The sequence below is a fragment of the Chiloscyllium plagiosum genome, unplaced genomic scaffold (assembly GCF_037043375.1).
Source record: "Chiloscyllium plagiosum isolate Xiang-an unplaced genomic scaffold, Cpla_swu_hap1 HiC_scaffold_1, whole genome shotgun sequence".
Taxonomy (NCBI): Eukaryota; Metazoa; Chordata; class Chondrichthyes; order Orectolobiformes; family Hemiscylliidae; genus Chiloscyllium; species Chiloscyllium plagiosum.
In genome coordinates, this window is record NW_028270139.1 from 22,092,732 (window position 1) to 22,120,706 (window position 27,975).

General features: G+C 41.0%; 1 protein-coding gene across 5 annotated transcripts in view; it reads left to right on the plus strand.

Moving 5' to 3' along the window:
- LOC122553760 (protein transport protein Sec24B-like) overlaps positions 1 to 17,189 on the plus strand; it is a 131,644-nt gene extending 114,455 nt beyond the window's left edge. For all 5 annotated transcript variants that reach the window (XM_043698060.2, XM_043698051.2, XM_087980220.1 and 2 more), the window contains 8 exons: positions 2,290 to 2,463; positions 3,934 to 4,044; positions 5,601 to 5,776; positions 7,004 to 7,141; positions 12,149 to 12,253; positions 13,759 to 13,851; positions 15,605 to 15,708; positions 16,335 to 17,189. In XM_043698060.2, the coding sequence (XP_043553995.1) occupies positions 2,290 to 2,463; positions 3,934 to 4,044; positions 5,601 to 5,776; positions 7,004 to 7,141; positions 12,149 to 12,253; positions 13,759 to 13,851; positions 15,605 to 15,708; positions 16,335 to 16,449 (1,016 nt within the window). In that variant the 3' untranslated portion in view covers positions 16,450 to 17,189. The remainder of the gene's footprint in view (positions 1 to 2,289; positions 2,464 to 3,933; positions 4,045 to 5,600; positions 5,777 to 7,003; positions 7,142 to 12,148; positions 12,254 to 13,758; positions 13,852 to 15,604; positions 15,709 to 16,334) is intronic.
- The last annotated feature ends 10,786 nt before the right edge of the window (positions 17,190 to 27,975 follow it).

Genomic DNA, 27,975 nt, shown 5'->3' on the forward strand with positions numbered 1-27,975 from the left:
AAAAAATAAAAGGCTTGCATTTATGTAATGCCTTCCATGATCACAGAATGTCCCAATGTACTTTACAATCAAAGTATTTTTGAAGATTAGTTATGATTGAGAAACTTTGAAACTAATTCATATGCAATGAGTTTTTTTAATGAAGCAGTGCAAAAATAAACAGATAACCTATGTCTGTTATTGTTGATTGTGGAACCGATACTGGCCAGGACAAACTCACCTTCAAAATGCTGCCATTTAGTCTGAGAGAATAAATATTAATGATTATTAACCACAATCCATAAAAAACCCATTGACATGTCTTGCATTAGAGAAGATCAACTTATTACGTAGCTTGAGGGGCACCACTCCAAATCAAGTGTGGAGCAAAGAATGCGGGCCTCGCTCAAGCTGCACATCAAGTACAGGGATTAAATCTATGCTGTAGAGTGAGTCAACATCACTCTGTAGCCAGCTAATCAGTGCATAATTCAATAGAGAACCAAGATCAATCTGGAAAATGGAGGAAATCTATAAAAAGGAACCAAGACAAGGAAGTGTGAGGATAAATGGCTCTTCCAGTTAATATTTCAGTCAAAAGACAGTGTGGTGTTTGGCTGTGCAGCACTTTTTGAGTGCTGAACTGAAATCTCACGCCAGATGCCTGAACTCAAACCTCTTGAGTGGCTTTGACACAATTAAGAGTGCTGCCAATTGATATGGCCTCTTGGTACCAGAAATCAGTAGGATGAGGGGTGCACTAGAAGTTTGCCAGCTGGAAATGAGAATCTGTTTTAAAAAATTCTCAAGGTCAGGTTCGTAGGAGAGTAGTCTGACACAGAACAAACGACCAAGAGGCGAGTCTGCTAGAATATGGGCATTTTATTCCCCGCAGCGTCGCCACAACGGGTCTGGCTTATACTCACTCTACATGTTACCGGAACTGGGAGCCGTCAGTTCTCGTAGAGCAGTTGCCAACATCCCACGCTCGGCGGTTAAACGTAACCCCGGAGCAGACTCACCGAACTGGAGACTTTTCCAGCTGATATACTCTTTTCCAGATATAAACATTCATGTGAACAGCAGAGCAAGGCTAAAAAACACATTCCATTCTGGTTACATACAGATAAGAAGATTCACACGGGGAGGTGTGTAATAAGATTCACACGGGACTAAGCAACACCTCCATTCCGGTTAGATTCACACATGTATTGGGACATAATTTTTAACCGTTTCACCACATTCCACTGCTTGGAATTTTACACCACAGAATCTGAGCCAGAGGAAGTGGGGATGGTACAAGAATACAAACCTCTCAGGTCTCTTAATCACTTTCGAGAGCAGAGAGCGCATTGACAAAAATGGCAGTTAATCTGAATTTATTCTCACATGACTGGATTACATTTTGGGCTGAAATATAGAAGATGAATTCTGCCAGCTATGTAGATTCCTAACTATTTGTATTGTATCTCAGCTTAGCTCGTTTGTAGCTGTACAGTTCTGAGCCAGAAGGTAGCCAGCTCAAGCCTCATTTGAGCATTGCTGATAAGATAGTAGTGAGTATATTTTGCATTGTTAGAAATGTCAGTAGTCAGGTAAAATACTTAATGAACTCTGCACATGCCTTAATACTTTTTGTAGGCTTTAGAAGTTAAATTTTGTTATATTACAAATTCCAGGAATTCTTCCAATCTTCAAGCCCATGTTGCTCCTTCAAGCCACACCACCAAAAGTGTGTTCACTGATCATTCATTTTGTGGCTGCCTGTGGGAATTTTTTGGGGGTTAAAGTGACCATTGGTCTTTTCTGCACAGCAATACTGCCTTTAAAGTATCTGTGCTTCAAGGTTTTTCCAAGTAATGTAATAGATGCTTTGCAACTGAATTTTTTTCTTCACTTGTTAGTATCAACAATTTCACTTTCCCTCTGGATATTGATCTAACGAGTTCAAGAAACGTGAAAAATATGACATTAAACAGTTTTTCAAAAGTAAGTGTCTACTGGGCAAAACAGGAAGTCAGTCAATATTCAAGTAATTATTCATCCCACAAATAGTTGTACTTATCTCTTTATCTACGTTTTAGTTAAGCATACTAAAACAAAATTAATACTCTAATCAACCTTAAGATGTTTCAGTACTTTGTAGATGTACTATACTTGTATAATTAATACAAGTTCCCACAGTCAGCAAATTCTGTGATTGTTCAGTTGAAAGAAATCAAAGTTTAAAAATAATTGCAATTATTTGTTTTATGTTAAATATCAGTGAAAGCATTACATTGCCTACATAGTAATGATTTGTATCTACAGGTCTTTCCATTCATACTTTCCATGGAAACTTCTTTGTACGTTCCACTGATCTGTTGTCCCTTGCTAACATAAATCCTGACTCAGGATTCACTGTACAAATGTCCATTGACGAAAATCTGGTCAACACGTCCATTGTATGTTTTCAGGCTGCTTTACTTTACACTTCAAGTAAAGGTAGGGGAATGTCTTATTTTTTAAAAACACATCAATGTATGTGTTTTCGCATTTCTTAATGTAGTTCAAGAAAACAGTCTGTATTTCCACATATAGCTATTTCATTAATATTTTTATTAATAAAATGTACAAAATCTGGTGGTAAGTGTGTTATGCTGAACTAAAATGCTAACTCCTCTTAGGTATTTGCTTGTTTAAAAATTCATCTTATCTTCTCAGTTGAGAAGAATTGTTAATTGAGACTCAGGTGCTGTACAGTATTTATTCCAAGAAAGGTAAATGTGCTTTTCAAGTTTTGTAAATCCTGAGTGATGCAAAAAATGCAAACTGTCAGCAAACACGAAAATTGTTTTCCAAATGCCATGGTAGCTTTTGTAAAGCTGAAAAGTGAGTAGTGTACTGGGTTTGAGCTAGGTTATTTTAAAGATGAGTACTCTCAAATATTGAGATTCAGGTTTTAACAAAATCGCTGAAAGTCTAGAGAACAAACGATTATTGAAGGTGCAGTGCATCATTTACTTTAAAAGTGGTTTCATGTACGGTGTTACTATTAACCTTTGAAGGAACTTCTATTCAGGGCAATTTTGCAAGCATGCAAGTTCAATTTTGAAGTTTTTGAATGCTGTAAGTTAAGTTATGGTTGAATGTTCTGTATGTTATGTTCATCAGTTGAGACACGGTGAGCCAACAACACTGTTTCCAATTATGTTGAAGTTGAGACAGACCACACTTAACCATTGTTAACTGTAGCTCACACGTGTTCCAATGCACTCTGAATATCCCTCAGACCGAGGCTTTGCTGAACAAATCTAAACTTCCTCTTGAATTGTTGCTTCATCCTTTCAGAGAGTGACACTGATCACCTTTTTCATTTGGTGTAAACAATGAGACTCTTTTTTTTTTCCCCCATGCTATCTTTTGTAGTGCAAGTATATGACTATATTGATATTCAAAAACCTTTAATACAGTACTTTAATACAGTAACCAGATGAATCTATATTGCTTCTTATTATGCCCATTATTGACAACAGGCCAAAGTGATCTTCATTCCGTAACACAAACCTGTCAGAAATTAGAAGAGCGGCATTTACAAAATAACTTCCAAAAAGTGCCAACAAGGATTGTGTCAAAATCTGCTAAAACATGCTTGGAAAGCAGTATTGCAGGAGTCTACAATATTGTAGAAAATTTTACCTGTGTTCTATAATATCAGTAGTAGTAAGCTACTGCTTGCTTGATTATTCAAAAAGACCCAGTAAATAAGATGGCCCCTTTTCTCAGGCCCTCCACCACTCGACACAAGGTGGTAAGGTACTCCTTTTACCTTTGCTATTTCATCCAAGGTAAGTGGATACACATAAGGCTTCTGACTTCCATTTCTTACAAAATAAGTGCATATGTATTCAAAAACTTAATTGTGAGAAAAGAATGTTCAAAACAAGTGACTTTAATATTTGTTTATTTTTGTAGGCGAGCGTCGGATTCGAGTGCATACTTTGTGTTTACCTATTGTGAAATCTGTGGCTGATGTTTATGCGGGAGCAGATGTGCAGGCTATTACTTGTCTTTTAGCTACTATGGGTAAGTGGCAAGTCTACAATGGGCTGAGGAGTGGCAGATGATGTTTAATTTATAATCTTAGATAATCTTCACTGTTGACTGTGCCAGCAATTTTGTTCCTCTAATGTACCATGGTGATGACTTAGCTCATTTTTGACAGCTGTGTTGTGTACTTATCCTTTACAATGGGGCTGGTGATACTGCTTCAAACTCCAGTCTGTTGGTGCAGCAAGCATCAGAACGAGGTTCCCCATCCTTACTGGATTAGAGCTTCTTCAAGGTGGAATACAAACTCTGCTTATTTCCACACACATAATATAGCCTGACTTTGTCTTGTCTCAGCTAATTTGGTACTAACATCTTCATTTATCTCTGGGCTTGACTATTTCAACATATTCCAGGCTGATCTTCCACAATCCATTGTCTGTAACTTTGAGCTCATCCAAAACTATGCTGCCTGTATCTTAACTCTAACCAACTCCAGTTTCCCTTCCATCCCCATACTGATTGGCCTACATCTGGTCAAACAGCATTTTGATGTTAAAGTTCCTCACTATCTGTTTCGTTTGGAATTCTAGTTGCCTGATGCTGTTAATTGATAAATAATCACTTTTGACTCTTGGTTTATGGAAACAAGTTTGAGTCCATAGGAAGTTGCTACCAGCGATTAAGACTTCATAACAATGCAGAGTGCTGAATTCAGTGTGATTGTATTTTACCTTGATAGTGAGGGCTTAAAGTTGATTTTGAACCTGAGTGTATCCTGTGGAAAGCCTGTATGTCCAATGTAGCATGGGGTTATGTCGATAAATCAACAGCACAATTTGACACTAAGCCACATTAGGACCGGTGACCGAAAAAAAAAGTAGGTTTTAAGTACATTTTGAAGGCATAGAGAAGCAGAGAGTTTGAGCAAGGATAGTTCAAGGCTGAGTCCTTGGCTTTCTGAGGCATGGAAAAGTGAAGAAAATCAAGGACACTTAAAAGGTTAGAATTAAAGGAATGTAGACATCTAGGAGGGTGATGGTGCTGGAAAATATTAGAGGTACGTTAGATTGATGCTGTAGAGGGATTTGAAAACAAGGATGAGAATTTTAAAATCACACCTAGAAATCACTGCAGACCAGTAAGCACTTGGGCATTTGGTAAACAGGACTTGGTATGCATTAGGGTATTGGATGTCAGAGTTTTGTATGAATTCAAATTTAAGGATGTTGTTCAGGAGAGATTTGGGATAGTTAAGGATTGAATTACCAAAGATATGGATTAGGTTGTCAGCAAGAAATAATCTGCTAAATGTGTAGATTTTTACCTTAAAAATAGTGTAAATTTTTCTTCTTTCAAAATCTAGTATTCCCACTTTTTTTGAAAAATTGAGTTATTAAAAAAAAGTCCTTGCTAATATGTAAGATGCGTAAGATTGACAGTGCCGAGATTTTTTTCCTCATCATCTTCTTACTGTCGCATCATTGATTTCATTCACCTTTAACCTTTGAAGGTATTAGGTGCCTTTTGAAGCTATATTGTGTAAGTAATCTTTTGGGTCTTAATCTGTCGCCTGTTTTTTTTTTCCTCAGCGGTTGATCGATCAGTTTCCTCAAGTTTATCTGATGCCAGAGATGCCTTGGTAAATGCTGTAGTGGATTCCTTATCTGCGTATCGTTCCACAGTTTCTAACCTCCAGCGATCCGTGTTAGTCGCTCCCAACTCCCTCAGGCTGTTTGCTCTTTATATTCTGGCTCTTCTGAAGCAGGTACTTTTTTTAAATAAAAAAAATGACTAAAATATTTTCAATGACTGATGTATTTATAAAGCGGAGATATACTCCGAATGCGTCTGGATGGACCATACAATTTTTCCATCCAAGCAGAGGCTTTTGGGGGAGGCAATGGACTAGACTGTTAAGCCAGAGGCCCAAGGAATGTTCTGGAGACCTAAGTTCAAACCCTGCAATACCCAATGATGGAATTTGAATTGAACTTTTAAAAATCTGGATTTAAGAGGCTAGTAATGACCATGAAACTGTTGTCAATTGCCAGGAAAATTCTCTGGTTCACTAATGTCTTAGGAAAGGAATTCTGCCCTCCTTATATGGTCTGACCTACATGTGACTCTTAACCACCCTGTGAGCAATTAGAGATGAGCAATAAAAGCTGGCCTAGCCAGAAATGCCTGCAACCCATGATTCGTAGAATCCCTACAGTGTGGAAGCAGGCCCTTCGGCTCAACAAGTCCATACCAACCCTTCAAAGAGTAACCCAGACCCATTCCCCTGTCCTATTACTTTACATTTCCCCTAACAAATGCATCTAACTTACACATGAACACTATGGGTAATTTAGCACAGCCTAACCTACACATCTTTGGACTGTGGGAGGAAAGCGGAGCACCCGGAGGAAACCCATGCAGGCAAGGGGAGTATATGCAAACTCCACACAGAAAGTTGCCCGAGGCTAGAATCGAATCTGGGTCCCTGGCGCTCTGAGGCAGCAGTGCTAACCAATGAGCCACCGTACCGCCCTCGTTGAATTTTTCAAAAAGGTCATTATAATACATACTGTTTTTATTAACAATATTAAGTTTAACAATGCATGTTCAGAACAGTTGCCACACTTCATACCACCAGCAATGATTTTAAATATTATATGAACTGCTCTGGAAAATTTATCATTGCTGGTTGCTCAAACTGTTCCTTTAGGTGACTGTTATATCATGACCCCAGCATTCTCTTCAGGAGATAGTGTGATATGTTGAAGATCTACCCTGTGGTGCTATTACCCAGTTTTAGGACATAAAGAGCACAGCTCTAGACTCCAAGCTTCTTGTAGTGTTCTAGGTTCAATATACCATTGACCTGAGTACTGGTTATCAGGATGCTGTAAACTGTTTGTACATTTGTACGTTACAAAGTTTATGAATTTTTTGAGTTTGAATGTGCTGTACAGCACAATTAATATCTTATTGAACCCTTGCTTTACAGCAAGCATTCAGAACAGGCACCAGCACTCGATTGGATGAAAGGATCTTTGCCATGTGTGAGATGAAGACACAGCCGTTAGTTCATCTGATGCTTACAATTCATCCCAGCTTGTACAGAATAGACAATCTATCTGATGAGGTTAGCGATCATAGCATTACTAAATATATTCATATTCAAATTAATTGTTGTTTTAAGAAAGTTAAGATTTTTTGATTACAAACGCAAAATGTAAACCACAGACCCCGAAAACGTAACCCTTTCATTTCCCACAGTTGATACCAGACCTGCTGAGTAATTCCAGAATTTTCTCTCCTTATTATATATTATAAATTTTATCGTATTCTTGGGTACCTTGACTGGAATTTTGCCAGTCCTTTGCTAGTGAGCTGGGAGATAGGAAGGCTGGTACCTTTTTCCACTGTTTCTTTTTCTCTCTCGCTCACTCTTGCTTGTTCTCACTTTCTCCCACCTTCTCCCACCTTAGCTATGGCCACTGGTAGTGGTGATGCTTTTTCTCTGCCTGCCATCTGATTGGACCTTAATTTGATGGCAGTCCCTGCAGCGGCCACTTGTTTGGCTGGCAGCAGCAGTACACCTCTCTGGGTTCCACCACTGGCAGATGCAGTCATTCCTCCTCCTTGTGGCTTTGGAGGTGGGTCTTCAGCGTCCTGCATAAAATTCAGCCACTTGCATTGATGACAGGTGCTGGTTCATTTGAGAAGAGGAAAATATCTATTCAATTATCCTTTTGCCTGAATACTGAGTTAGTCATTGAATTTCTTCACTGAACATTCCAGTCATGGGCAAAGAAAATGGTCGTGAGGCACAAATATAATTTGACCGTAATTAACCGGATATCTTTCATGAACATATACTCATGTAAAAAATTAGGCTGATGAAGTAATGTTCTGCACTCAAACAGGAAATAAGTCTCAAACAAAGGACAAAAGAGCATTTGGATGCAGGCTAGTTCCAAGAAAGAACAAATTTTATTATTCTTCCTTAATGAGATGCTACAGATTGTTAGCATGCTGTGACTGAGGAGGAATGATTACACTTGCTTTTAAAAGTATTAGAAAGATAGGATGCCAAGCGTCCAGATTTCGTTTGTGTCCCTTCTGTGTTTGGAATACCTCCCATTAATGTGGAGAGCTTATGTAAGTGACACATATTCTTATGACTATGTGGAAGACTGACTAGGAACTATAACTCTTCAATATTGTCGGCAATTTCTATTATTGGGCTCTCTATCTACATAAATTTTCTCTGCCAAATAAATGAAAACTGATTTTTTTTTTAGCACATTAATTTCTAATATGTGCTGATAAAATTTAATATTGGTGAATTTAATAATTTCAAAATATTTTTAAATGGATATAGCTATCTGATCTACTTAATGGCAACCATTTAAAGAAGCATTTTACTTGAATATCCTGGGTAAGTAAGGAGCTATTAAAGTAAGTAAGGAGCTACTAAATTGATGAGTCTTGGCATCTACCAAAGGGCTGATTAAGTCGCCAATTGTTGTCACCTTACAAGCTACTTTATGAACTAATTTTGTTTACCTTCCCACCCACGTGCCTGCGAGAGACTAATCTCATCAATTGCTTCATTGTTTACCTGATTCCTCCAAGTCCTGATCCTTTGGCTATCATCTGGCACTTCCTCTTTGCTTCGCCCTCCAGACTTTTCGCTCACTTGTGAGCAAGGCCTTTGCCATTCTTGTGCTCGTTGAAGGTGTTTGGAACAATATTATGGTTTTATAATAAATCTGGCTGAGGGATGATGACACCTTCTCCCCCTAATGAAATGTTTCACCACTTATTCTGGCTTATCCATCATAGTGGTGTGACTGCTTATCACCAAGGCTCACTTTGGTCTGTTACCATATTCCTTTAGTATTTCCTCCTCCGTTGAAGATCTTGCCTTGTTCGCCTATCTAATCTCTCATTTAAAACCTCACTGTCTGTTGCCCACCCAAGTACCATTAAAGAATTTCTCGCTTGGATATCTTCACTGCTTTTCTCTCTGATTCTCTTTATTGAGAGACTTCTCATCCTCTGTGATTTAAACCATTATCTCAACTCATCATTTTCTCTTTCTCTCTCCCGCTGTTGTCTCAGTTCACTGCCCTGTTTCCGCTCGAATATATTTCCCCTGTCGTAGTCATGCTTACCCCCTTGACCTGACTATCTCATGTGGCCTCACAATTCCCTTGTGTAAATCACAGCTTAGGCTAGCTGTGATCATTTGCTTTCGATACTTACAATACAGTTCATTGCTGTCCGCTAAATTTACTTTGTTGTCCTCCCACACCTACTTCCTTCAATGACACCCCGAGATGTTTTAACAAAAAAAGCTCCCAGTTCGCTTACAACTGCACTTCAAATTCTTGCTGTCTTCCCTTGCTTATTTCTACAGCTGCTAATCTGCTTAACCATACCCTCAATTTCACCTCTGATTCCATACTGTCTATTGAAACCATTACTCACTCCCACCTTAGCCATTCCCCAGTAAGATCCTCATCTCAGTTTCTTGAAGTGTAGTAGATGCAAACCACTACCAGAATTATTTGTACCTCCTAATGCAGTATCAGGCCCTGCCATCATTTCCTAAATCTGCTCACTATTCCAGGGACCACACTGAAATGCAACAATAATGCCCGGCTTCTTTTCTCATCTGCACACAGTATTGTTAAACTCCACTTCCCTAACTTCCAACATTACCTCCAACAACAGCAATGAACCTATGGATTTCTTTGTCACTAAAACTGCAGTCACCTCATCACCACTTTCCTGCCCCTTGCCACTTGCCAATAATTCCTCTAACCTTCATTCTCTACCTCCCTCTCCAAATAAAATCCTGAACATTAGAGTTTCTCCAGTTTCTGTCCTATCTCCCCTCATGCTCTCTCTGAGACCATCTGCTCAGTGAACACTAATCCCTTTCAACTGCTAACCACGCACCTTCCCTTCCTGGCCTCCTTGCTATCGCTTCACAGATAATGGTGTTCTGTGCTTCATGTTTGCTGTGTTTACCCGTCCCCTAACAATCAACCAGTGACTTCTCTTCCTCTCTCCACCTGCCATTCTTGCAAACGACCATCACACGTCTAACAATTGTTCTCTCCAAACTGATGCTCATCTTCCCCAAGTCCCATCAGTTTTGAACCTCTAACAATAAGGCCCTGCCTCAGTATTAAGACTCTGACCATAAGGCAGTAGCCGATAGCCAGAGTGTCAGTCTGAGGTAGTGCCTTGTATTCAGAGAGTCAGTCCTGAGGGACTGCCTCATTGTGAGAAGGTCTGTCCTGATGGAGTGCCTACTTAAGGGAGTCAGAGTCGAGGATGTGCTTCACAATTAGATGGTCACAGGACCAAAATCAAGCCAACTGTTATTAAAGTTTAGAAACGAAATTCTTTGTGACTGTAGCAAAGGTGAACATTACCTCCTCATCCTTCTCAACCCGCCTTTTGACACAGTTAAGCACTCCATCCTTCTTTAGCTCCTCTTCACTGTGGTTTTGTTCTTGGAATAGTTTCTCTGCTCACTTCTGCAATGTTATCCCTCATGTTCCCTAAAGATCTATCCTTGTTTCTTGCCCATTGTCCATTTGATTACAGCACCTTGATGACTTCATTTGAAAGCATGTCAGTTTCAACATATCCAGCAGTGACATCCAGCTTTACCCTTCCACCACCTCTCTTGACTTGTAGAGACACTGGAGGGGATATTACTTAGCAGCAGAAGTTCCCTCCAATCATAAATATTTGAAAGATTACACCATTGGTCTTCAATCCCTGCCAAAAACCTAATTCCTAATCACTGACTTCCTCCCTCTTCCTGGCAACTGCCTGAAACTTGACCAGATTGTTTGCAACCTTGGTATCATATATGATCTTCACCATCACTAAATCCTTTCCACCTTCCAACCATCATGCCAGCCGAACCCTGCATCAGTTCATCTGCGAAAACCCTCACATTACTTCTTTGTTCGACTTGCCAAATGAAACACAACGGCGACCAACCTCCAATATTATCCCCTCTGTAAACATAAGGTCGGTCAAAGTTCTGCAGACTTTGTCCTAACTTACAGTAAATCCTGTTCACCCGTCAGATCTCTGTTCGCTGACCTATACCAGCACCCAGTGAAACAAAATGTTTATTTTAGGCCTTATTGTTCTTTTTCAATATCGTTGTGACCTGCACATTCTCTATCTTTGCAGTACTATTCTTTCCTACGACTCTGAGACGGCCACACTGCTCCAATTCACAATTGCTATTCCATTAATGGCCTTGATTCCAGCTTTCCCAGTTCTGGTCTACCCTCCCCAAGCCTTTCCTCTTTTAAGATGCTCCTCAAAACCTATCTCTTTGACCAAGCTTTGAATGATCTTTTCTAATATCCCTTTATGTTTCTTTAGTCAATCTGTTTGACTAAAACCTACAAACCATTTCTGGATATTTTACCATGATAGTCATTATATCAATACAGGTTATTGTTAATATATATCTCCCACTTTAATCTTCCTTTGTATAAAAATAAATTGTTCTTTTTCAACCTAATGTAAATTTTATATGATTTGAGTCACATGCTGTTATGAATCAAACTCAAACTTTCTTTTATTGTAAAACTTGGTCATTTCTGCCAGGTCTGTGTTTTGTACAGTTTTATCTATGGATGTCATTATAAATTTCTCTCCATACCCCCTCATACTTTTATAATATTAAAATAAATTTAATCAAGACATGCATTCATGAAATTTGGTTTGTTGTGAGGGTGTTGCAGTGTTTTAAATTTAACTGTGAAATTTAATATTTAGATATTGCTAATCAGGGCCTAAAAAGGGAAATTATACTTGTCCAGGATTCAGCTGTTAGAAAATATAACATTTTGTGATTCCATGTGGACCATGTACTTACACGACCCATTTATTGCTTCTTCAGTTTATATATCGACACCATAGTCTGTTTGAAAACTCTGCAGTAAACCTAAAAGATGATGTGTGCTTTTGGCAAATGGACTCAATTATTATACTGTTAGAGGTTGATGGCTGGGATTTATTTGACTTTAGGACAGCGATTTTCTTCGGTTCTACTGATGAATAATGAATTTTCTTTAAAATTACTTTGTGTTTCTGGAAGGGTTCCATCGTTGTCGGTGACAAAACTATTCCTCAGCCTCCTATTCTGCACCTTTCTATAGAGAAACTGTCAAAAGAGGGTGCTTTCTTGATGGACTGTGGTTCTGTAAGTAGCTTTTTCATTTGAAAGCTCTAAGTCTGAGTATGGTTCTTGTGTAGTGGGTGTATTTTCTGAAAACTTTGTGATGTTTGTCGTTCGCATAATGGAGTGAGAAGAATTTTGTTTCTCTTTGGTCTTCTAACACTTTGTAGATTTTGGTCGCATGTATATCCAACTCTGTGTTCAAAGCCTATTATTTCACGATGGATAATTAATCAATCAGTAAAGGGTAACTATCCATCATGAATATTAGGTACATTTCCTTGAATAATTGATATTATCCTGTTTTTCTTTTATGACCAAGACCTTCATGGGCAATTTTCCACATTGTTGTAGCAGATTTGAAGCAAATTGGATTGCAATGCAGCTACTCCTGGAGCACAAGTCTTTAGTGCTACTGCTGGGTTGTTGTCGAGCCCTAGAGCCTTTGTTGTATCCAGTACACTCAGCAGTTTCTTCTCATCATGTAAGGTGAATCAAATTGACTGAAGGCTAGAAATACATTGAGAACCTCAGGAGGAGGCCCAAGTGGATTATCCATTCAATACCTCTGGCTAAATATCACTTCAAATGTTTCAACCTTGTATTTTGTACATTAGTTCTCGTATACCCCCATTGAGGATCATTTGTGGAGTCTGTGTTTGATTTTGTACCACCATTCACAACTGGATGAGGAGATGCTGGCGAGCTTTGAACTGATATGTTGCTTGTGGGTTCTTTATTCAGTCTATATATTCGATCTAGTGCAGTTAACGTATTGCTGTGTAATACTAAATAGCAATCTTATTCAAAATTTAACATCCAGGTATGGAGGTTGGATTTTCTGAGGAATGGCAATCTGCCCTCTCGGCCTTTTCACAAAAGAGGGGATTTCACAATTCTGAGAGGAGGTTCCAATCAAAAATATGGAGTCTTATTTCCAATCTAGGTGAAAGTGGGGACTGCAGATGCGAGAGATTAGAGTCGAGAGCGTGGTGCTGGAAAAGCACAGCAGGTCAGGCAGCATCTGAGGAGCAGGGGAATTGATGTTTCAGACAATAGCCCTTCATCAGGAAAGGGTTTTTGCCCGAAACGTCGACTAGGATGTAGTATGAGATAGGGTATCAGCTGGGGAGGTCACTGAGTCATCGATGCCATTAGCAGCGTTAAAATTTCACCTCAGGAAATAGGAATCCATGTAATTTGAGCCTTCGAGAAGTTTTAAACGGTACAGAAATTTGAAGTTGAATAAATAAGAAATAACCCTAGTTTTACTTATACAATTTTCCATAATCTTTGAATAAACGTTAACGTCACAAACTTACTTCAGGTTAAGTCTTGGGTTTTGCTGCTAACAGATGCTTTTCAACCACCAGCAGGTGAAATTGATCTTCAGAGGTGATATAAAACAGGAGCAAATAATTATTTATCATGTTTTATGCTCCAGGTACTTATGTTTTCCATTGGTTTGTATTTAGGTTTACAGGTCGTGTGCAGGTAGCAATAATGAATGGGTGTTAATTTGTTTGTAGGTGATGTACCTCTGGGTTGGTAAAAGCTGCAGCAACAATTTTATTAGTGAAGTGCTTGGATTCCCTAACTATGCTTCTATACCACAAAATATGGTAAGTTCAATTCTAGACAATAAAGTTAATCCATTACTCTAATTGTTTAGATTAGATTAGATTCCCTACAGTGTGGAAACAGGCCCTTCGCCCAACAAGTCCACACCGACCTCCGAAGAGTAATCTACCCACCCATTCCCCTACTCGCTACTAATGCACCTATCACTATGGACAATTTAGCATGGCCAATTCACCTAACCTGCACATCTTTGTGACTGTGGGAGGAAACCGGAGCACCTGGAGGAAACCCACACAAACACAGCGAGAATGTGCAAACTCCATGCAGGCAGTCACCTGAGGCTGGATTCGAAGCCAAGTCCCTGGCGCTGCGAGGCAGCAGTGCTAACCACTGAGCCACCATGCCACCTTCTCATTGCTTTAAATTATATATATCTCTTACCTTCGAATGGTGAAAGTTAGCTGCTATATTCATGAAGTGTTTTAAAATGCAACAATCAATGGTGTCAATACAGCTCTCACTTGTATTACATTTACTGAAAGTTTAATTTTATGATTTTTTTAGTTTTCATCTTCTAGTGGTTTCATTTTCTTCTGTTGCACAGAAGAAAATGAAATTACTAAGCTGACCACAAGGTGGTGTGACTGTGTGGTTTCAGCATCATCTTCAGAAAGAAAGCACTTGGCCCTCTGCTGTTCATCTGCTCTCAATGATGCACCTAAGATTGTAATCTTAATGACAAAAATGTCATCACATGCTTTAACAAAATCTTTTTGGAAGTTTAAATATAATGTTGAATATATCTCTCATAGCTTATCAATGTGACAAAGCTGAGAGAGTTTGAGAGAAGATTTGTAGCTCGGGTGCTCGTTGTTGTGGTTCTGTTCGCCGAGCTGGGAATTTGTGTTGCAGACGTTTCGTCCCCTGTCTAGGTGGCATCCTCAGTGCTTGGGAGCCTCCTGTGAAACGCTTCTGTGATGTTTCCTCAGTCACAGTCACAGTCACAGCTGAAACTGACAACCGGAAGCGGCAGGTACAAACCACTATAAATGCCGGAGGAAACATCACAGAAGTACTTCACAGGAGGCTCCCAAGCACTGAGGATGTCACCTAGACAGGGGACGAAATGTCTGCAACACAAATTCCCAGCTCGGCGAACAGAACCACAACAAAGTTGAGAGACTTCAAAAAGTAATCATAGAATCCCTACAGTTCAGGAAGCAGGCCATTCAACCTGCTGAGTCCACACTGACCCTCTGAAGAGCATCCCACCCACACATAGAACTGGAATTTCTGGTTTCCTCACTCTCAAATTCAAAACTAGAACCATTCTCATTATATACTTGGTGTCAGTTGTGATTCAGTAGTAACTCTGAGTCAGAAGGTCAAAGAGTTAATCCTGCACCGGAGACTTGAATGTTAAGTGTAGGCTGGCACTTTGTTGCAGTGTTGAGGAAGTACTGCACTGTTGGAGATTCCATCTTTTGGGAGATTAAACAAGAGCCCCATTTGGTCTCTCAACTGGATGTTAAAGAAAAGCAAGAGAGTTCTCTTCAGGCTCCTTGCTCATATTTATCCCTCAATAGACACACAAAACAGTTGTTGTGTTCACTTATTGCTATTGGGGCCTTGCTGACTTTTTGGATTGACTGCAGTATTTCCTATACGTATTACAATATTACCTATGCCTCAAAAGTGATTCATTGTATATGAAATTTCTATGGATTAACTTTCTTTTTCTTGTTTTCTTTCTTTCATAACCATAACACTCTTCCTTAATTTGGTGGAAAAAAGACTCACCTACCCGAATTAAATACAACTTTATCTCAAAGAACAAATAATTTTATTTCTTGGCTTCGAGACAACAGACCATTCTTATCGATTATTTACGTTGTGAAGTAAGTACTTGCTATTATTTTCATTTAAAGGCCTTCCTTTGTAACTGTCCAAAACAAGTTCACATGCTTCATAGGATTAGATCAGATTGAGAAACTCCATATGCAAATTCTTCCTTCCAAAATGACATGATTGTTATTTCTGTATTACAGCATCTGGCTGTCTCTGAAATTAATCTGGTGTCCTACATTTATCCATACTTCAGAGCAGTTAATACTCATAGATATTTTTTCATTTTCCTGCTTAGCAAAGTTTGTTCGAGCCATGAAATGTACGATTTAGAAAATTGTTTGCCGTTGGTCAGCTCCATTACGATCTCTTTGTGAGGTCTTGACTTACCTTATCATAAGCTGCAATAAGTCTTACTTAATGTAGTTTATGAATTTGATTTAAGTTGCACTGAAGCTGTAATTCCAGCTCATGTTACAGGTTTCAGGACTAAAGTAATGTTTCATGTAACTTACAACATTGCCTGTAATTCTTTCAGATGATAAAACATTTCTTAGAAAATTTCAACTGCAGCACCATTATAAAAGTGTGAAAATATGAACTTTGTTTTCAGTTGCTAAACAAGTTGTGATAATTTTATCATCCGTTTGTCTCATGGTGTTTTTTTCAATCTCAACAGTGATGATGGCCCAATGAAAGTGAACTTTTACCAGAAGTTAGTGGAGGACAGAACCGAATCTGCGTTGTCATATTATGAATTCCTTCTCCACATTCAGCAGCAGATCTCCAAGTAACAGCGATTATAGTTTGTGCGTTGGACTTGATCGGTTAGAAGGGAGAGTTGAGGCAGCACGGTCGTCAGAAACAAATGTGCATTTATCTTGGAGGATGGATTTCTGTTGAGGTACAATATGGATATCATCAACAATGTTTCAGTCCTAACAACTGTTTTACACTGGTAGGAATATGAAAAGCTGGTTAGAAAAATTTGCAACCCTGCAGAATAAATTCCTGAAGTTACTATGCTGTAATGTATATTTTCTGCTCTAAAATACAGTGAAATAAAAATGCCAGTGTACTGATAGAATGCTAATAATGGCATAAAAGAATGGGTCTGATTGTTTTATTCTAGGTAGAGCAGGAGCTTAGAGGCCTTGTTACTGAATACAAATAGAATGGATTTATTTATTACCATGTATAAGCCCGGGTTATTCACTATTTTGTTAAAACTTTTTGATCTAATTAATTTTCCTGTGTGTCATGTATCAGTGTACATGTTGATTTTTCACTGGTATTGGGTAGAGGTGATGACTGTACACGCTTATGCAGGTAGGAATTTGTATTGAATTGTTAGCAAATACAGTCTGTATTAAAGTAAAAGCAAAGGTCATTGCAGGGCTGTTGAATGTAGTTTAGAGATGCACATTATAAAATTCAGTGTGTACATAGAAAGTTTAACAAACTTTGTAAGTAATGTACAAATAAAGTATCATTCTAACTTTAGGTTCTATTAAAAATGAAAGAATAAACTGTATGCAACAGCGTTGAATGTTTTTGCGATCAAATTCCTCCTGCCTCACTCAGGCCACTTGAGGCTAGCAAGGATTTAAATGCAGGTATTCTGTGCCATCTTCCAGTTTAACTGGCAAAGACTATAATTGTTTAAAAAAAACACTCATTATATCTCATATTAATTCTGTTTTGCATATTTTCATGCAATTAATTTCTGACCAGCTATTGATTAAAAGAGCTCTGCCGGATTTTTAATTTTGTTTTCTTGGTGGTGCGTCTGTGTATACTTGTTTATCTTTCAAACAAAACTTGTCTGACTAGGGCTCACGTAATGAATAGGCCATTTTAATTGCATGGCTTCAAAACCTCTTTACTGTGCCTGGTTAAAATCTAGAAAAAACAAAAGCTCTTTAACCGACTAAATGTTCAGGATATCCAGGTGTAAGAGGAGCGGGCTTACAACACAGCTTTAGTAATAAATAAATTCCTGAACCTCTGCAAACTTTAACTTCTGGTGTTTCCTGCTACCTAAAATATTCAAAATATCAAGCCCAGCACCTATCCCATATGTAATGTTTATAACTATTTTAGAAAAGCTAGCAAAGTGCACGATCTTCCAGCTGTTTCACTTCTATGAGCTAAACTGTTCATAACAAGTAGGTACTGTAAGTCTAAAATGAAATGGATTTGTGATGAACTTGAACCCTAAATTCTGGTGGTCAAACTTAGTCTGTCCGTGAATAGAGAGAATCTTCGTGTAAATTGACAATACAAAATGACAAGAAGAGGTGTAAATTCAAAGGCTTAACTTCTCAATCAGTTTTTTTTTATTAGAAGTAATGTGTTGAGTGAGCTGGCTGGTTGTCCATTAATGGAGCTTCAGATGTCCAGAATTCGGCAACATAATGAGACAAAATACACCAGTACAGTCAAGATAGAGACCTGAGAGTGATAATGGAAACAAAATCCAGCGTTTGTATTTGGTACAAATAAAGTTTATGAACATTGATGAAATTTTTATTACTTCTGTGTTCTTTATATCCTATTGGATATGTTCCTGTACTACCACCTTTTTATATGATGCTAGTGTTTGCTTGTTCCTCTCGAGTGACATTCTGATGCTGGTTATTTTAATGGTTTGCTGTTGTTAGGTATTTATCTAGAGCTGCATTCTTTAAAAGACATTTTAGAATCAGCTGAGTCGACTTTGTGTCTCTCTGAATTGCATTGACCACCATTTTGAGATGCCCAGCAGACTTAATTTTGACACACTCGTGATCCTGGTGAGATCAATAAACAAAAAGCAATGAACTTGCCAAAAGACTCTGACAAAAGACAGGATTGCACTTTTTATAACTGTTAGTTTGTTAATTAAATCAAAGTAAACATGAAGTAACATGAAAATTCTACTCAGTAGAAAATATAAATCACACTTCATGTTGCCAATGAAAGAAAGACAGCTCTCATAGATTTACTTATGTCTTATATGCTAAAAACATTGTATTCAGCTACAACATCCATCAAAGCTATCTCTTCTTCAGGTAAATTGCCAGTTCCTTTATTTTAAGAGTTGAGACACCAAATCGCATCCAACAGCTTTACTGTAGCTGGTTTCAACAGTATGATCTCCATGGATTTAGCTTTTCTTGATCAACTGAACAGTGCCGCAATTGACTTTTCCTTAAAGTCAACCATGAGCTCCAATAGAGAAATTATTGTAAGTCTTTTTTATTTTGTCTGGTTTGTGTTTCCTTCACAACCTAAAATCAAAAACCTGAAGTCACAGCCATCTCAAGTCTTCGATCCTCTTTTCATTAGAGGCCAACTTTTAACCAAAAACGCCATTCAGACCAGAAATACTACATCTGACAAACATCAGACATTTATAGAGAGGTAGTGGTATGATGATATCGTCACTGGGCGAGTAAACCAGAGACCCAGCGATTGGTCTGGGCATCTGAGATAAAATGCCTTGGTACATGCTGGAGTTTGAATTCAATAAATTGAATGTGTCGGTGTACAGCTACGGCTTAAAATGTAAGACCAGGGTCAGCCTAAAATATTCCTTTGACCAAGTTACCTTGCTAGGAACCTCAGAAATGTTCCATCACGGCACCTCAAGTGGGGAATGCAACCCTACTGATCACACTAGCTCTACAGTTATCTAACTCTGAGAACTGCACCGTTGCTCAAGACTTCAATCTCCACTCAGGATGTCTACTGTAGTTTCAATGGCAGCAGTGTCCAGGACTGCAGAGTCCAGAACTAGGTAAGTGTGTCTGTGAAGATGGAGAGGGAGCAACTGTTAAATGGATAGGAGGAAACCTGGATGGTGGTCCAGGACTTAGAAGCAATTTCTAATACTTACCAGGGTCCCATCCAACCTAAATATGATTGCAGTCTTTTTCTATGACTGTATTATGGTAAATTTCCACAAAAACAATTCCACAACTTATTGGAATGTATTGTTACCACTAATATATTTATAATACATCCTGCATATTGCTTTACAAAGCTATTTTAAGACAGAAGGTATTATTTCCTTTCCATCCCATGTTTTTTATTCCTAGTTATGTTTAGCATAACATTTCACTACTTTCCGCAGTGGGCTTGCACTACTTGATTAAGGTTCTTGAGTACATTTGTTTATTTGCATGAATTTAAATGATATTTTTACTACTCTTGACTTAACACTTGTTAAAGCTGTTGGTGTAGCATTGCCGGCAATGTTTCTCCAATGTCAATAGACAATAGGTGCAGGAGTAGGCCATTCAGCCCTTCGAGCCTGCACCGCCATTCAATATAATCATGGCTGATCATTCCTAATCAGTATCCTGTTCCTGCCTTATCTCCATAACCCTTGATTCCACTATCTTTGAGAGCTCTATCCAACTCCTTCTTAAATGAATCCAGAGAGTGGGCCTCCACTGCCGTCTGGGGCAGAGCATTCCACACAGCCACCATTCTCTGGGTGAAGAAGTTTCTCCTGAGCTCTGTCCTAAATGGTCTACCCCGTATTTTTAAGCTGTGTCCTCTGGTTCGGCACTCACCCATCAGTGGAAATATGTTTCCTACTGCCAGAGTTCCAATCCTTTCATAATCTTATACGTCTCAATCAGATCCCCTCTCAATCTTCGAAACTCAAGCCCAGTCGCTTCAGTCTTTCAGTGTAAGGTAATCCTGCCATTCCAGGAATTGACCTCGTGAACTTATGCTGCACTCCCTCAATAGCCAGAATGTCTTTTCTCAAATTTGGAGACCAGAACTGCACACAGTACTCCAGGTGTGGTCTCACCAGGGCCCTGTACAGCTGCAGCAGCACCTCTTTGCTTCTATACTCAATTCCTCTTGTTATGAAGGCCAGCATGCTATTAGCCTTCTTCACTACCTGCTGTACCTGCATGCTTGCCTTCATTGACTGGTGTACAAGAACACCTAGATCTCTCTGTACTGTCCCTTTACATAAATTGATTCCATTGAGGTAGTAGTCTGCCTTCCTGTTCTTGCTACCAAAGTGGATAACCATACATTTCTCCACATTAAACTGCATCTGCCATGCATCTGCCCACTCACCTAACTTGTCCAGGTCACCTTGTAATCTCCTAACATCCTCATCACTTTTCACCCTGCCACCCAGCAAATTTGCTAATGTTATTGCTGATACCATCTTCTATATCATTAACATATATTGTAAAAAGCTGTGGTCCCAGCACGGATCCCTGCGGTTACCCCACTGGTCACTGCCTGCCCTTCCGAAATGGAGCCGTTTATCACTACCCTTTGTTTCCTATTAGCCAACAAATTTTCAATCCAATCTAGTACTTTGCCCCCAATACCATGCACCCTAATTTTACTCACTAACCTGTGTGGGACTTTATCAAAAGCTTTCTGAAAGTCCAGGTACACTACATCTACTGGATTTCCCTCATCCAACTTCATAGTTACATCCTCAAAAAATTCAAGATTAGTCAAGCATGATTTCCCCTTCATAAATCCATGCTGACTCTGTCCTATCCTGTTACTACTATCCAGATGTGCAGTAATTTCATCCTTTATAATAGACTCCTGCATCTTTCCCAACACTGAGGTCAGACTAACTGGTCTATAATTTACTGCTTTCTCTCGCCCACCTTTCTTAAAAAGTGGTATAACATTAGCCACCCTCCAATCCTCAGGAACCGACCCCGAATCTATTGAACTCTGGAAAATAATCACCAATGCATCCACGATTTCCCGAGCCACCTCCTTCAGTACCCTGGGATGCAGACCATCAGGCCCCAGAGACTTATCAACCTTCAGACCTAACAGTCTCTCCAACACCAAATCCTGGCAAATATAAATTCCCTTAAGTTCAGGTCCTTCAGCCACTGTTACCTCAGGGAGATTGCTTGTGTCTTCCCAAGTGAACACAGATCTGAAGTACCCATTTAATTCCTCTGCCATTTCTTTGTTTCTAGTAATATATTCCCCGTTTCTGTCTTCAAGGGCCCAATTTTTGTCCTAACCATTTTTTTGCCTTGCACATACCTAAAAAAGCTTTTACTATCCTCCTTAATATTCTTGGCCAGTTTACCTTCGTACCTCATTTTTCCTCTGTGTATTTCCTTCTTAGTAATCCTCTGTTGCTCTTTAAAAGCTTCAGGTCCTCAGTTTTCCCACTTATCTTTGCTATGTTATACTTTTTCTCTTTTAACTTTATATGTTTCTTTACTTCCCTCGTCAGCCACGGCTGCCCATGCCTCTTCCTGGGATCTTTCTTCCTTTTAGGAATGAACTGATCCTGCAACTTCTGCATTATACACAGAAATATCCGCCATTGTTCCTCCACGGTCATCCCTGCTAAGGTATTGCACCATTGAACTTTGGCCAGCTCCTCCCTCATAGCTCCATAGTTCCCTTTATTCAACAGAAATATTGTCACTTCCGACTGTACCCTCTCCCTCTCAAATTACAGATTGAAGCTTGTTGTATTATGGTGGAGAAAGTGAGGTCTGCAGATGCTGGAGATCAAAGTTGAAACTTTATTGCTGGAACAGCACAGCAGGTCAGGCAGCATCCAGGGAACAGGAGATTCGACGTTTCGGGCACAGGCCCTTCTTCAGGAATGAGCAGAGAGTGTTCAGGAGAAGATAAAAGGTAGGGAGGAGGGACTTGGAGGAGGGGAGTTGGAAATGTGATAGGTGGAAAGAGGTCAAGGTGAGGGTGATAGGTCGGAGTAGGATGGAGGCGGAGAGGTCAAGAAGAAGACTGCAGGTCAGGAAGGCGGTGCCGGGCTGGAAGGATCCGGCTGAGACAAGGTGGGGGGAGGGGGGATGAAGAAACTGGTGAAGTCCAAGTTCATCCCCTGCGGTTGGAGGGTTCCCAGTCGGAAGATAAGACGCTCCTCCTCCGACCGTCGGGTTGTTGTGGTTTGGCGGTGGATGAGTCCAATGACCTGCATATCCTCGGTGGAGTGGGAGGGGGAGTTGAAATGCTGTGCCACAGGTTGGTTGGGTTGGTTCGTCCGGGTGGGAGAATGGGATGGCGTTTTTACAGGGGGCAGGATGGGAGGAGGTGTAGTCCAGGTAGCTGTGGGAGTCGGTAGGTTTGTAGTAGATGTCCGTGTTGATTCGGTCGCCTGAGATAGAAACAGAAAGGTCTACGAAGGGGAGGGAGGAGTCCGAGACTGTCCAGGTGAATTTGAGGTCGGGGTGGAAGGTGTTGGTGTAGTGGATGAACTGTTCAACCTCCTCGTGGGAGCACGAGGTAGCGCCGATACGTACTTGTAAAAACGCCATCCCATTCTCCCAATTCCTTCGTCTCCGCCGCATCTGCTCCCAGGAGGACCAGTTCAAAATACGTACAACACAGATGGCCTCCTTCTTCAAGGACCGCAATTTCCCCCCCGACGTGGTCGACGGTGCCCTCCACCGCATCTCCTCCACTTCCCGCTCCTCCGCCCTTGAGCCCCGCCCCTCCAACCGCCACCAGGACAGAACCCCACTGGTCCTCACCTACCACCCCACCAATCTCCATGTACAGCGCATCATCCGCCGTCACTTCCGCCACCTCCAAACAGACCCCAGCACCAAGGATATATTTCCCTCCCCTCCCCTATCAGCTTTCCGTAGAGACCACTCCCTCCGCGACTCCCTTGTCAGATCCACACCCCCCACCGACCCAACCACCACTCCCGGCACCTTCCCTTGCAACCGCAGGAGGTGCAACACTTGCGCCCACACCTCCCCCCTCACTTCTCTCCAAGGCCCCAAGGGAAACTTCCATATCCGCCACAGATTCACCTGCACCTCCACCCACATCATCTACTGCATCCGCTGCAGCCGGTGTGGCCTCCTCTATATTGGGGAGACAGGCCGCCTACTTGCGGAGCGATTCAGGGAGCACCTCTGGGCCACCCGGACGAACCAACCCAACCAACCTGTGGCACAGCATTTCAACTCCCCCTCCCACTCCACCGAGGATATGCAGGTCATTGGACTCATCCACCGCCAAACCACAACAACCCGACGGTCGGAGGAGGAGCGTCTTATCTTCCGACTGGGAACCCTCCAACCGCAGGGGATGAACTTGGACTTCACCAGTTTCTTCATCCCCCCTCCCCCCACCTTGTCTCAGCCGGATCCTTCCAGCCCGGCACCGCCTTCCTGACCTGCAGTCTTCTTCTTGACCTCTCCGCCTCCACCCTACTCCGACCTATCACCCTCACCTTGACCTCTTTCCACCTATCACATTTCCAACCCCTCTCCTCCAAGTCCCTCCTCCCTACCTTTTATCTTCTCCTGCTGAACACTCTCTGCTCATTCCTGAAGAAGGGCCTGTGCCCGAAACGTCGAATCTCCTGTTCCCTGGATGCTGCCTGACCTGCTGTGCTGTTCCAGCAATAAAGTTTCAACTGTTGTATTATGGTCACTACTTCCCAATGGCTCCTTCACTTCGAGGTCTCTGACCAATTCTGGTTCGTTACACAATACCAGATCCAGAATTGCCTTCTCCCTGGTCGGCTCCAGCACCAGCTGCTCTAAGAATCCATCTCTGAGGCACTCCACAAAGTCTCTTTCTTGAGGCCCAATACCATCCTGATTTTCCCAGTCTACCTGCATGTTAAAATCATTCAATGGCCAAAGCTTGCCATGAGAAGCTTCAATCGCCTTCAACAACACAAAGAAAATTTAATCCAAGATGCAGGCATCCTTTCATTTAGTAGAATATGATATTTTAAAATTAAATTTTGAACCATTTTGTACATATCTTGCTATTAGCAGTTTTAAATGTTGAACCTGATTAACATATTGAAACGCATGACATCACTTGATATGTTTCTCTCTTTCAACATGGTGGTTCAATGGTTAGCATTGCTGCCCCACAGCGTCAGGGACCCAGGTTTGATTCCAGCCTCAGGCAACTGTCTGTGTGGAGTTCGCACATTCTCTCCATGTCTGCTTGGGTTTCCAGGTGCTCAGGTTTCCTCCCACAATCCAAAGAGTCATAGAGGTGTACAGCATGGAAACAGACCCTTCGGTCCAACCCATCCATGCCAACCAGATATCCCAACCCAATCAACACCCGGCCCATATCCCTCCCATCCCTTCCTATTCATATACCCATCCAAATGCCTCTTAAATGTTGCATTGTACCAGCCTCCACCACATCCTCTGGCAGCTCATTCCATACACGTACCACTTTCTGTGTGCAAAAGTTGCCCCTTAGGTCTCTTTTATATCTTTCCCCTCTCACCTTAAACCTATGCCCTCTAGCTCTGGACTTCCAGACCCCAGGGAAAAGAATTTGCCTATTTACCCTATCCATGCCTCTCATAATTTTGTAAACCTCTATACAGTCACCCCTCAGCCTCCGACGCTCCAGGGAAAACAGCCCCAGCCTGTTCAGCCTCTCCCTACAGCTCAAATCCTTCAACCCTGGCAACATCCTTGTAATCTTTTCTGAATCCTTTCAAGTTTCACAACATACTTCCGATAGGAAGGAGACCAGAATTGCACGCAGTATTCCAACAGTGGTCTAACCAATGTCCTGTACAGCTGTAACATGACCTCCCAACTCCTGTACTCAATACTCTGACCAATAAAGGAAAGCATACCAAATGCCTTCTTCACTATCCTATCTACCTGCGATTCCACTTTCAAGGAGCAATGAACCTGCACTTCAAGGTCTCTTTGTTCAGCAACACTCCCCTCGGTCCTTACCATTATGTGTATAAGTCATGCTAAGATTTGCTTTCTCAAAATGCAGCACCTCACATTTATCTGAATTAAATTCTATCTGCTACTTCTCAGTCCATTGGCCCATCTAGTCAAGATCCTGTTGTAATCTGAGGTAATCATCTTCGCTGTCCACTACACCTCCAATTTTGTGTCATCTGCAAACTTACTAACTGTACCTCTTGGTGTATGGGAGAAGGATTCACATTTTTGCACCATTGGAATCTCTTTTGGGGTAGGCGTGACCTGTACTAGAAGGACGAATTGCACCTAAATTGGAAGGGGGCTAATATACTAGCAGGGAAATTTGCTAGACCTGCTTGGGAGAATTTAAACTCATAAAGGTGTGGGAGAGGGTGATGGGGGCAGAGGTGGGACCCAGGGAGATAGTGAGGAAAGAGATCAATCTGAGACTGGTACAGTTGAGAACAGAAGTGAGTCAAACAGTCGGGGCAGGCAGGGACAAGGTAGGAATAATAAATTGCATTTATTTCAATATGGGACTGGGATATCATAGCAATTACAGAAACATGGCTCAAGGATGGGCAGGACTGGCAGTTTAATGTTCCAGGATACAAATGCTACAGGAAGGGTAGAAAGGGAAGCAAAAGAGGAGGGGGAGTGGCAATTTTGATAAGGGATAGCATTGCAGCTGTACTGAGGGAGGATATTCCCAGAAATACATCCAGGGAAGTAATTTGTGTGGAACTGAGAAATAAGAAATGGATGATCACCTTATTGGGATTGTATTATAGACCCCCTAATAGTCAGAGGGAAATTGAGAAACAAACTTGTAACGAGATCTCAGCTATCTGTAACAATAATAGGGTGGTTTTTGTCAGGAATTTTAACTTTCCAAACATAGACTGGGATTGCCATAGTGTTAAGGGTTTAGATTAGATTACATTACATTACAGTGTGGAAACAGGCCCTTTGGCCCAACAAGTCCACACTGACCCGCCGAAGCCTAACCCACCCATACCCCTACATTTACCCCTTACCTAACACTACGGGCAATTTAGCCTGGCCAATTCACCTGACCTGCACATCTTTGGACTGTGGGAGGAAACCCACGCAGACACGGGGAGAACGTGCAAACTCCACACAGTCAGTCACCTGAGGTGGGAATTGAACCCGGGTCTCTGGCGCTGTGAGGCAGCAGTGCTAACCACTGTGCCACCGTGCCGCCCACCAAATGGAGAGGAATTTGTTAAGTGTGTACAAGACAATTTTCTGATTCAGTATCTGGATGTACCTACTAGAGAAGGTGCAAAACTTGACCTACTCTTGGGAAATAAGGCAGGTCAGGTGACTAAGATGTCAGTGGGGGAGCACTTTGGGGCCGGCGACCATAATTTAAAATAGTGATGGAAAAGGATAGACCAGATCTAAAAGTTGATGTTCTATATTGGAGAAAGGCCAATTTTGACGGTATTAGGTAAGAACTTTTGAAAGCTGATTGGGGCAGATGTTCGCAGGTAAAGGGACGGCTGGAAAATGGGAAGCCTTCAGAAATGAGATAACGAGAGTCCAGAGAAAGTATATTCCTGTTAGGCTGAAAGGAAAGGCTGGTAGGTATAGGAAATGCTGGGTGACTAAAGAAATTGAGGGTTTGGTTAAGAAAAAAAAGGAAGTATATGTCAGGTATAGACAGAATAGATCGTGTGAATCCTTAGAAGGGTAGAAAGGACATAGGAGTATACTTAAGAGGGAAATCAGGAGGGCAAAAAGGGGACACAAGGTAGCTTTGGCAAATAGAATTAAGGAGAATCCAAAGAGTTTTTACAAATACATTAAGGACAAAAGGGTAACTAGGGAGATAATAGGGCCCCTCAAAGATCAGGACATGGAAAATTTTCCTACTCCGTGGATGCTGCCTGACCTGCTATACTTTTCCAGCATCACTCTAATCCCCTCCCCACAAAGATCAGCAAGGTGGCCTTTGTGTAGAGCCGCAGAAAATGGGGGAGATACTAAATGAGTATTTTGCATCAGTATTTACTGCGGAAAAGGATATGGAAGATATAGACTGTAGGGAAATAGATGGTGACATCTTACAAAATGTCCATATTACAGAGGAGGAAGTGCTGGATGTCTTGAAACGGATAAAGGTAGATAAACCCCCAGGACCTGATCAGGTGTACCCTAGAACTCTGTGGCAAACCAGAGAAGTGATTACTGGGCCTCTTGCTGAGATATTTGTATCATTGATAATCACAGATGAGGTGCTGAAAGACTGGAAGTTGGCTAACGTGGTGCCACTGTTTAAGAAGGGTGGTAAGGGCAAGTCGGGGGACTATAGAACAGTGAGCCTGACATCAGTGGTGGGCAAGTTGTTGGAGGGAATCCTGAGGGACAGGATGTGCAGGTATTTGGAAAGGCAAGGACTGATTAGGGACAGTCAACATGGCTTTGTGCATGGGAAATCATGTCTCACAAACTTAATTGAGTTTTTTGAGGAAGTAACAAAGAGGATTGATGAGGACAGAGTGGTAAATGTGATCTATATGCACTTCAGTAAGGCAGGTCAGGTAAATTGGCTATGCTAAATTGTCCATTGTGTTAGGTGCATTAGTCAGAGGGGGTTGAGTT